This window comes from Perognathus longimembris, chromosome 17 (assembly GCF_023159225.1).
Source record: "Perognathus longimembris pacificus isolate PPM17 chromosome 17, ASM2315922v1, whole genome shotgun sequence".
Classification (NCBI taxonomy): Eukaryota; Metazoa; Chordata; class Mammalia; order Rodentia; family Heteromyidae; genus Perognathus; species Perognathus longimembris.
In genome coordinates, this window is record NC_063177.1 from 40,357,730 (window position 1) to 40,369,011 (window position 11,282).

At 49.4% G+C, this 11,282-nt stretch overlaps 1 protein-coding gene across 1 annotated transcript; it reads right to left on the minus strand.

Moving 5' to 3' along the window:
- Window positions 1–1,371: 1,371 nt before the first annotated feature.
- Window positions 1,372–9,371, minus strand: Dusp3 (dual specificity phosphatase 3). The gene is made up of 3 exons (XM_048367059.1): window positions 9,174–9,371; window positions 3,638–3,864; window positions 1,372–1,777 (listed from the first exon to the last, which is right to left on the minus strand). Exons 1-3 carry the CDS (start codon window positions 9,296–9,298, stop codon window positions 1,572–1,574), a joined length of 558 nt encoding a protein of 185 aa, XP_048223016.1. The 5' UTR covers window positions 9,299–9,371; the 3' UTR covers window positions 1,372–1,571.
- Window positions 9,372–11,282: the final 1,911 nt, after the last annotated feature.

An 11,282-nucleotide genomic window follows, 5' to 3' on the forward strand; every position in this document is an offset into this window, starting at 1 on the left:
GCTCCTGACAGAAAGCTTTACACCTGGGAGTGAGGCCTTAGAGGGGTATCTGCTTCTCCACCTTTCAACTGAGACACTCCCAGGCAACTCTGAAAAACATATTACCCATTTGATGTGCTAACACGATTTAAAATGGAAAGCTAAATTCTAAGTAGGTAATCAAAAAAATCCCTGATATGTCTTTGACTTTAGGTTAAGTCTTCTCTTGCAAAGATGTGCAAGGGGTCCCATGTGAATTCAGTCTCCTGGGAGCTGGGACATACCCTCTAGAATAACACTTGACCAGTTGACACTTCCATACAGAAGTGAATTGCATCAGCTTAGATGAGACACCTGTGCATCAGGTGCTGAGTGACTCTGAAGATACACAGCATCTCCGTACAAGAACAGATTGCTCCAGTGCGACTGTTCAAAATAAGACGATCTTCTGACCAACGTGCACACGTGTGAGGGCTGACGCATTCAAACGCCATCCTGAAAACTGCTTAGTGGGGCCTTGGTTTGGTTTGGCTTTTTGGTTTGTTGGCTCTGCCATGAATGAAGGACTCATCCGGCTCCAGTCCTGCCAGCAGAGAGCCAGCAGAGCCACCTGGAGGTAGGACCCTTCATTTCCCCGGCTGGCACCCCAGGCTGTTTGGAAGAGCCCCCCCCCATCCCCCACATACATGCTGCAATTGGCCAACTTCCGCTTTCTGTTCTTGGAATAGCAACCCTGAGCCATTAGCTTGGGCTCAGGCCATGGCTTGGGCTCGGCCCACACTATAATTCAGGACAAAACCCTTGTAATTTCTCAAAACGATGGTTTGGTTTTGTTCTTTTAAATAGGCTGGGCCTCAACACCCTGTTTTCTGAAAAAAAAAAAAGCAAAAGAAGTAAAGGAATAGGTTGGGCCCAAGGGGAAAAAAATTTCCCAGAGAGCAGATTGAGAAGTCAGGCTTTCAGAAGAGCCACACCCGGAAAGATTCTAGATGGGGGTAGAGTCCTCTAGGAAGAGTCTGTCCACCCCGGGGGCCTCGTGGTGGAGTCATTTTCCTTGTTAGGGAAAGAATTCCCAGGCAAACTCTTCATGGGAATTTCCATCCACTCACTGGAGCCAGGGCAGGGGGGTAGAAAGCGGGGAGACCAGGTGACAGGTGACCACCTGACTTGAGGGCGTGGGGAACGGGCTTGCATAATGCCTTTCCGAGGCTCAAGGCGCTGAGGTCTCTGTTTGGAAGAACCCATAGTTAGGGAGGGAGGTCCTGAGGACCCCGCTGAAACACATCAGGCCTTACATTCTCCCTCAGACCACTTTCCTGGGCCATCAAGAGGCTTACAAGCCGCAGGCCTCCGGGGCTGACCCCTCACCCCCTCAGGGCCAGGACAAGAAGGGAAGAAGAACGCCCTCCTCGGCAAGCTTCTTTATGTGCTCCCCGTGGGGGGAAGCGGCCCGGGGCTGTGTTGGGACAGACGAGTGCCGAGTGACGCTGGGGGGCAGGGGACACTGTGATTCCTAAACGTGGTAGCTTGGGAGACCCTCAGCCAGGGCCTCCCCATATCAGACCTCCAGGAAAGAGGCCATGAGAGCACCCCTACAGTTTCAGCTTCCCCTCGCGGACCAGTCTGCCATTGAGGTGGCAGAGCTGCGCCAGGAAGCCGTCGTTGGGGCCGATCTCACGGTTCTGCCTCACGACGCTCACGGCAGACCTGACGTCCATCTTCTGGCGCATCATGAGGTACGCGATGACTAGAGTGGGGGAGCGGCTGTACCCCTCTCGGCAGTGGACGAGCACCCGGCCTAGAAGAATACAGGGGAAGATGTAGTGAGCTAGGACAGGTGACCATTCCGTGAGGCATGCCAAACCTCATCCACGAGCTGGGCACAGTGGCTCACGCCTGTAACCCCAGCTCGTCAGGAGGCTGAGAACAGAGGATCACAGTGCAAAGCCAGCCTGGGCAGACAAAGCACACAAGGCTACCATACTTCCTGGTGAAGCTCTCACACCACCTCCTCCAACAGCCTCCCTGGGCCACCTAAGCAGCCCAGGGAAGAGAGTTCAGGCTCCTCTGAATGGATACCAGTCACTAGCAAGTTGGAGAGCAAAACCTACCCCTGTCACAGCCCCTCATTCCCTACCTTCTCTAGCCACAGGGTGAGAAGTTTGGTACAGGCGTGGGAGGGCAGGGAGCTGGGGGGAAGGGCGACCGGAGTGACCTTGAAGGACCTTGAAAGGCCTGACTGTGGGATCTGCTGTTTCCCTAATCCATAAAACTTCTCTCTTAAATTCATCTGCCTGTCTAAAAATATAATATTGGCCAAGCACTGGAAGATCACGTCTGTAATCCTAGCTATTCAGGAGGCTGAGATTTGAGGATTGCAGTTTGAAGCCAGCCTAGGCAGAAAAGTCTCCATGAGATTCTTTTTTTTGTTTTTGTTTTGCCAGTCCTAGGGCTTGGTCTCAGGGCCTGAGCACTGTCCCTGGCTTCTTTTTGCTCAAGGCTAGCACTCTACCACTAGAGCCACAACGCCACTTCTGGCCATTTTCTATATATGTGGTGCTGAGGAATAGAACCCAGGGCTTCATGTATACGAGACAAGCACTTTTGCCACTAGGCCATATTCCCAGCCCTCCATGAGATTCTTATCTCCAATAAACTACTCAGAAAAAGCCAGAAGTGGGGCTTGAGCTCAAGCCCCAGGACTGACAAAAATAAATAAAATGGCCAGGAGCTGGTGGCTCACATCTGTGATCCTAGCTGAGATCAAGGTTAAGAAGCTGAGATCTGAAGGTTGTGGTTCAAAGCCAATCAGAGCCGGAAAATCTGTGAGACTCTTATCTCCAATGAACTTCCAAAAAGTCAGAAATGGAGCTGTGGCTCAAGTAGTAGAGTTCTAGCCTTGAGGAAAAAGCAACAACAACAGAAACAAACAAACAAACAAAAAAAACCCACAGGGACAGAGCCCAGACCCTGAGTGCAAGCTCCAATATGGGCACCAAAAAAACCAAACAAAACAAAACAAAACAAATGAAAAAACAAAACAAAACAAAACAGAGGACAATTGCAACCATGTTAAAGATGGAGGAGGAGGAAAGGAAAGTCATGGGGGTGAGACTGACTGGAACATATTTGTATAGGTGGGCAAATGTCACAAGGAAACTCCCTTTGTGCCAATAACCTGTGCTAGTGGGGAAAAAATTACGTAAACATGCAATTCAAAAAAGAAAACAAGTAAATAAAAACCTTCTAGAGCCGGGCACTGGAGCTCACACCTGTAGTCCTACTTAGTCAAGAGGCTGAGACCTGGAAGACAACAGATGCAAAGCCAGCCTGGACAGAAAAGCCTGTGAAACTTCATCCCCCCAAAAAGAACCAGCAAAAAGCCAGGTTGGAGGCATGGCTCAAGTGGCAGAGCACCCAGCGCAGCAAGTTCAAGGCCTTGAGTTCAAGCACCAGTATCAGCAAAACAGGAAAAAAAAACCAGAAACAAAAACAAAACCCCATCTCTCCTGAGCCTGGAACGTGTGCTGGGTAGCTAGTAGACAAGGAAACTGTTTACTCAGGTTTCTTTGGACAAAGGGATGCTGCTAGGGTCTGTTGACCAGGACAGCCCAGGTCAAAGCTACCATGCATGGATCCTGGGTAACAGGCCCCTTACCATTCTTGTGTGCCAAGGCCTGGTCAATAAAGTCGGCAGCCCTTTCGAAGTACGCACTGAGGTTGAATTCCTGCGTGTCGTTGGCCTTGATGCCCAGGTAGGTGATGCCGGAGTCCTTGTAGAAGTTGGCGTTGGTGTTGACATGCATGAAGGATCTGCCCTCCGCAGCGTTCAGGACATGGGTGATGCCCAGTTTCTGCAGCTTGGGGATGTCCTGAGCCACAGACCTGGGCGGAAGAGAACAGCAGGCGGTGATAAACACACACTACAGCCTCTTGGCTGAAGATGGATGCTTTGCCATCTCCAACGACAGCAGCTTCCCCAAATAGACTAGCACTTTCACGCCCATGCTGCGCCTTACGCCACGCTGTGCTACCTTCTCCACAGACATGCAACCTTCTCATCTTTCACCACGCCCGGCAGTATATTCTTGTTTGCTTGGAGCATCATGCTCCCTGCATCGTGATGGTGGTAGTGGCACAACCAAGGAGTTAAAAATGGGCTCTGGAGCCAGGCAGCCGTGGCTCACTCCTGTAATCCTAGCTACTCAAGAGGCTGAGATCTGAGGATCTTGGTTCAAAGCTAGCACAGGAAGGAAAAATCCATGAGACTTATCTCTTATCTCCAATTAACCATCCAAAAGCCAGAAAAAAATAAAAAAAGCTAAAGCACAGTTGCTCAGGCCCTAAGTTCAAGCCCTAGGACTGGCAAAAAAGAAAGAATGAATGAATGACTAGGCTGTAGTATGCAATGGCCACAAAGGGATATATAGACAAATGGGATGGAATAGGAGGCCCGGGAACAGCCATGTGGTATTTGACTAAGAAGCCAAAACTCTGCATTGGAGAAAAAAAAAAATCTTCAACAACTGGTGCTGGAACACTGGTTTTCCACGTGTAGAAGCCTGAAACCGGATCTCTATCTCCCTCTGAGTAAAAATCAATCAATCCACTGCGATCACTCAAAGCCTTTAATGTAAGTTCTGAAACACTGAAACTATTGTAGGAGAATACAGTGAAAACACTTAGAGATCTAAGCCTAGGCAAGGACTTAGTGAGTAGGACTTCAATTGCTCACAAAATAAGAACAAGAATTGACAAATGGAATGGCATCAAATTAAAAAGCTTTCCACGGCTAGGGTGCTGGTGGCTCACTCTTGTAATCCTAGCTACTCAGGAGGCTGAGATCTGAGGACGACAGTTCAAAGCCAGCCCTGGCAGGAAAGTCTCCTCGAGACTCTTATCTCCAATTAACGAGTGGAAAAACGAAGTATCACTGTGGCTCAAAGTGGTAGAGTGCTAGTCTTGAGCAAAAGTGCTCAGGGACAGCACCCAGGCCCTGAATTCAAGCCCCTTGATCACCACCAACAACAAAAAGCTTTCTGCATATCAAGGGAAATGATTATCAGAGAAAAGAGACAACTTATATGCCAGGGATTCATTGAACAAGAATTCATATCCAGAATGTATAAAGAACTCAAGAAATTAAACACTAAAAGAAAAAGCAATCCGGAGCTGAGAATATGGCTTAGTGGTAGAGTGCTTGCCTCACAAACATGAAGCCCTGGGTTCAATTCCTCAGCACCACATATATAGAAAAAGCCAGAAGTGGCGCTGTGGCTCAAGTGGCAGAGTGCTAGCCTTGAGCAAAAAGAAGCCAGGGACAGTGCTCAGGCCCTGAGTTCAAGCTCAAGGACTGGCAAAAAAAAAAAACAAAACAACAACCAACAAATTCCAGGAAATGGAAACATGGTCATGTTTTTGTTGTTGTTGCTGTTGGAGGGAGATGGTGTTGTTTTGCTTTTTGGATTTTTTTTTTTTAGTTGTCTTGTTCTTTTATCTTTAGAGGGCAGCAAAGGTGGGGTAGAGAAATAAAGGAAGGGTGAACAAATGCAGCCATGACACTCGGAACACATTATATGGAAAATGAACTATGCAATTTGTAGGCAGGGCCAGGAGAAACGAGTCAAGCAAAGGAAGGGGTGACATTGTCCCCAAACATGTAGAGCTGGTGCTGGTGGCTTGTGCCTGTAATCCTAGCCCAGGCCCCGAGTTCAAGCCCCACGACTGAAAAAAAGGGGGAAAAAATGTACCCATTACTTATGAAACAGTAACTTATTGGTACAACATCTTGAAAACAATAAAAATAAATAAATATTTTTATAAAGAAGTACCAGGGCTGGGGATATGGCCTAGTGGCAAGAGTGCTTGCCTTGTATACATGAGGCCCTGGGTTCGATTCCCCAGCACCACATATACAGAAAACGGCCAGAAGTGGCGCTGTGGCTCAAGTGGCAGAGTGCTAGCCTTGAGCAAAAAGAAGCCAAGGACAGTGCTCAGGCCCTGAGTTCAAGGCCCAGGACTGGCCTAAATAAATAAATAAATAAATAAAATAAAGAAGTACCAATAGCCAATAAAATACATGAAGAAAGTCTCAACATCCTTAGCCATTAAGGAAGTGGAAATGAAAAGAAACATTGAGATTGCATCTTACCCTAGTCAGAATGGCAATCACATGAAGAAACCAGACAAAAAGTCAACAGCAAGGATGCAGGAAAAACAAACCCTTTACACTGTTGATGGGAATGTACATTGGTGACACCACTATGGAAATCAGTATGGAGATTCCTTAAAAACTAGTGTTACCATGTGATTCTGCTGTACTATTCCTAGGCATATACCCGGAGGAACACAAGTCAGTATACAATAGCTGCCCCTGTGATTCCATGTTCATGCAGCCCTATTCACAGCAACCAAGCTACGGAATCAGCTCAGGTGCTCACCTAGAGATGAGTGGGTAGTGAAAATGCGATCTATATATACAATGGACCATTCAGCCATACGGAAGAATGATGTTATGTCACCCATAGGGAAACTGGATGGAGCTGGAGATCACCATGTTAAATAAAGCAGATTGAGAGAAACAAATATCCCTTATTCTTTTATATGCAGAATCTAGACAGGACTGACACAGGGAGACTGTGGGGGGTGGGGGGGAAGAGAAAGGCAAGAATTTGAGGGGGTGGACATGAAGTATTTTACATTCACATGTGAAAATAGAATAATAAAGCCCTAAAAATACATTTTTAAAAGTAGGGGGAGGAACTGGGAAAAAAATAGAGGGGATGAATTTGATCAAGGCACGTTATATGCATAAATGGACATAACGTAATGAAATTCCTTTGAATGGGGGCTGTGAAGAGCCAAATGTGGTAGTGTATGCATGTAATCCCCGAGGCAGGAGTATCATGAGTTCTAGGACAGCTTAGACTTCACAGTAAGTCAGTTGGCAGCCTGAGACACAGAATGAAGACTGTGCCCGACAAATCCAAACAAAACTAAAAGGGCTCTGGAGTCTGGTTTCTGAATCTAGCCCTGAAATTATCAGCTAGGAAACCTTGAGCAGGCTACTTAACCTTTCTGGTAAAATGGGAACGATCACAGTGCCATTGCCTGGGTGGTTTCGCATGTCAGAGGAGCCCTCTGTGCCCAGAACCTGACTCTGCAGTAAGTGCTACTATTCCAACCAACTTGGCCTACACTTGTTTGTTCGGAAGCCCAGGCTCTGAGAAACTTGAGAGAGGAACCATGTCTACTCTGGTCTTTCTCTCTAGCACCTACTCTGGATTTTGGCACAAAGTAGGTGCTCAGTAAACACATGATAGATGAGTGTAAGAGAATGAAATCATAACATGCCAGGCCCCTGAAGGATCCTTCCTGCCATTTTCTCTCACCCACATTTCTGAGGCTAAGTAGTTGAGGGATGAGTGACCCCAAAGGAACCATGGGAGTTATGAAGTATCTGATCTCCTTTCTTTCATGTCAGAATAACAACTGAATTCTAACAGCAAAGTGGCCCTTCTCCTGTGATCCAGGGGGGAGATGGACGAAGATCCTTCTCTTGACATCCAGCCCTGCTGTCTTCTCCCTATCCTCTGCCTCTCTCTCACCCACATCAACTGCAAAGCCTGGAGACCCAGAAACCACTGCTTACGCAAGCCCCGCCTCTGCTCTGGGAGGACGTGGGTGGAACCTTGATTTTTATTCAGCCAGTCCCAGCACTCACTTGGCCAAGTCAAGGTCAGATTTTCATAGAGGGCAAGGGATGTGGCTTCCATGATGTCCATCACACACGCATAACCTTGGTTTCTAGTTGGGAAGCAACAATAGCTGAATTCACCAAGCTGCCTTGGCAAGCAGGTTTGAAGCCAGCAAGCCCACTTACTGCTTGGGTAGGCGGCGGGTGGAGAGAGTTGCCTAGGACTTTGCAGTTATTGAGTCTTTCAATGACACTGTGAGACTTTGTAGCTATCCATGCTCAGGACACTACATAGGGTTGCAATAAGCAGTTGCTGGTAAAACACAGAAGGGTCCTCCTCCCCCATTCTTGCCTTCTCTAATTCAACGAATTCACATCCTCATTATTAGCACCTCTGTCATGAATGAACACTGTAGTCTCTGACACTTAATAGGTGTTCAGTATGGTGAGTGATGGATGAGACCTAGTTGAGCCTTATGAACCCCCTCTAACTGCACCATCACCCATTTCAGAGGCAGTCCTTGGCCGGCTTAGACAGCAGGTCCTAAGTGCAAGACAACAAATACACACAGGAACAGGACACCATCCTCACCCTGCTCTGGGCTCTTACCCTGTGCAAAGTGAGAGGAAGAGTTACCAGTGTTTGACATGCCGTCCCTGGGCTCTCGGCTCAAGGAGCTTCTGGCTTTGATAAGCAGGCCCTCAGAGCCCACCCTAGCTAGCTAGCTCCTAGGCCACACTAACCTAGGCATTCTTCTGGCTGCTATTTGAGCACTTCTGAAAATGGTTAAAGCCGGTTCCCTTCCGCTGCTGGGAAATTCTTACTAGTGATTTGAATTACAGAAAGCCGAGAAAAACCAATATGTTCAAGTGATTAAAAAGTGCACTTTCTGGTAGCGAGCCTTTTCCAGGTGATGGCTCAGGCCCTCTAGGAAGTTTATCATTTTGATTTCTCCCAGCTGAGTCTAAACTCATATCTGGAGATAGGTTTAGGAAGGGCGGGGAGACCCGAGGCCCAGCTAGCTTCTGGTCCGAGACCGAGGACCACGGGGGGGCCAAGGGAAAGTTCCACGCCCGGGTTGTGACGTCACCCGGTTGCCATGGCAGCGAAGGCAGACATTCCGCGGTGACCTCACTGCAGAGCCAGGCAGCTGTCACATGATGCGCGGGCCGCGATTGAGGGCCACCTGTTTTAAGTGAACATGGTAGCCTTGACCCCGCCCAAGGCCGAGCCCTAAGCGGGTGGTGGCTGAGAACCAGGCTGGGTACCCCTCGGTCTCCATGTACTCCGCAGCCGGGAAGGATCGCGGGGGCCCAGCCGGGATCCAGCCTGCGGGCTCCACGCGCGGGAGTGGGCGTCGACTCCAGTCCCATCCCCAGCCCCCGTTCTTTGCTCTGGGAGGACCGGTCGCATCCAGATCCCTCCCGACTCGAGCCCCGAGATACCCCCAACCCCAGCCCCCGGTGGGCGGGACGCCGGTCCGCTGGGGAGACTCACGCATTGCCCACGTAGATCCTCGGGGTGACTTCGTTGCAGGGCTGGCTCGGGAGGCTGTAACACCCAGTGCCATCCGAGAGCAGGTCGTTGAGATCTTGCACGGAGAGGTCGAAAGGGCCCGACATGGCGGCGGCGGCGGGGGCCCAGCGCGCCCGGCCAGGAGCGAGCGAGGCGAGCCGAGAGCCGCCGGGTCAGCTGGGCGGGGCTGGCGAGTCGGGAGCCGCTCCGCCCCGCCCCAGAGGCGGGCCCTCTGGGTGGGCGGTGGGCGCGGGAAGCTGGGGGCGGGGCGCTGGGGGCGGAGCGCTGGCGGGGCGGAGCTATGGGGCGGGGCGCTGGAGGCCGGGCGAAGGCGGAGCAATGGGCGGGGCGTTGATGGGGGCGGGGCCGTGGGCGGGGCCATTGCTGCGCAGCGCGGTTGCGTGCCAGGCTCCTTCAGGACCCTGGTCCACGTCTGCCGGGGAAAGGCTGCCTGTCTTCTAGCACCCTGGTGCTAAAGCAGTTTATAGACTGTGGATGCAGAAGCTTCCTTCTCTGAACCAAATGCAGAGTGCCAAGGTGTCGCTTTTTTCAGGATGACAGGGACACCCAAACTCCAACCCTGGCCCAGGTCAGCGATGCAGACTTCTCACCACTCCAGACCTGCTGAATCCATGCCCAGTTTACCGGCCCCGAGGTAAGTCCAAGTCTGAGAAACCCCAACTCTGGGGCACATCTGCTTTCGATGAGAGTCAAGTCAGCATGGAGCTTAAAAGTGTGAGCTCAGCGGGGTCCTGGTGGCTCATGCCTGTAATCCCAGCTACTACCTAGGGAGGCTGAGATCTGAAGCCAGCCCAGGCAGGAAAGGCCATGAGACTCTTATCTCCCTCCAATGAACAAAAGGCCAGAAGTGGAGTTGTGGCTCAAGTGATAAAGCACCAACCTTAAGCAGAAAACATAAAGGGACGGTGCCCAGGCCCTGAGATCAAGCCCCAGTAGAGCCATGAAAAAAAATTAGTTTGAGCTCTCTGCAAGCCAGGCTTGGAGTTCTGACCCCCAAGAATTACTTAACTTCTCTGACCCTGTCTGCTACATATAAAAAGGTTAATAAAAATAATAATAGTAGTAGTAGTAATAAATACAAGTTGAGCATCCTTGATCTGGAAATCCAAAATGTTTTCAAGATCCCAAACTTTTGAGTGTGGACATGCCACAAGTAGAACACTACATCTGACCTCCTGTGACAGGTCACAGTCAAAATGCAGGCATACTAAAAGTATTGTACAAAATTATTTAGACTTGGGTTTCAGATCCTTGCTATCTCATTACATATATTAAGCTCTTTCCAATAAGGGAAACTCCATATCTAACTTGTAGGCTTGTTTCAAAAGCTTAAATGTGACCTTCAAGAAAGTGTCAAGCTTGGTATGGTGGTATGCCTAATTTATAATCCTAGCACCCAGGAGGCCAAGGCAGGAGGGTCTAGAGTTTGAGGTTACATAGTAAGATCCTCTTAAAGGAAGGAGGAAGAAGGGAATGAGGGAAGAAAGAATGGAAGGAAGGAAAAGGGAGAGGATGGAGGAAGAGAAAAAGGGAGGAAGAGGAGAAGGGGGAGGGAGGGAAGGAAGAGGAGGGACAGGAAGAGGAAGGAGGAAGATAAAGGCATCAGTGCTAATAGTGATTTATATGTTAATCCATCTACACCCTGTGCTTTCATGGAGAAAATCCAGTCTCCTTAATAGCCTTTCCTAGAGCAGCTGTGAATCCCATGGGGTCAGGAGCTCAACCCTTCCAGAGCTCTCACTGAGGGCAAATGAGAGTCTCTACCCTAGAAGAAAGCTGACCTCCCCCACTTCCATGAAAGACAGCAGAGTTCCTCCTTCAAAGGGGCAAATGCAGTCCTAGAATTCAGGAGCCTACATCCTCAGTCCAGCTCTGGCACTGATTTGGTTCTTAAGCTTCTTTGCTGTTGCTCTGGACTTGTGCCTCTATCTACAAAATGAAGGAATTGGTTTAGATTACCGTTCAGGTCCTCTTACACTTTCTGGAAAAGCCAGTGGTTTGAGGAAACCATGGTGGTAGACATTACTTGACTAGACCAAGGTGTCTCATGGAGGCTGGCAATTCTTCCTC

What these genes read in the sequence shown, in the direction of transcription:
- Dusp3 (XM_048367059.1), bottom strand. Translation starts at nt 9,298, where the DNA reads ATGTCGGGCCCTTTCGACCTCTCCGTGCAAGATCTCAACGACCTGCTC. An exon ending in AGGATCTACGTGGGCAATGC is followed by an intron (nt 3,865 to 9,173) that starts GTGAGTCTCCCC and finishes TCTTCCGCCCAG; the next exon opens with GTCTGTGGCTCAGGACATCC. An exon ending in GGCCTTGGCACACAAGAATG is followed by an intron (nt 1,778 to 3,637) that starts GTAAGGGGCCTG and finishes GTATTCTTCTAG; the next exon opens with GCCGGGTGCTCGTCCACTGC.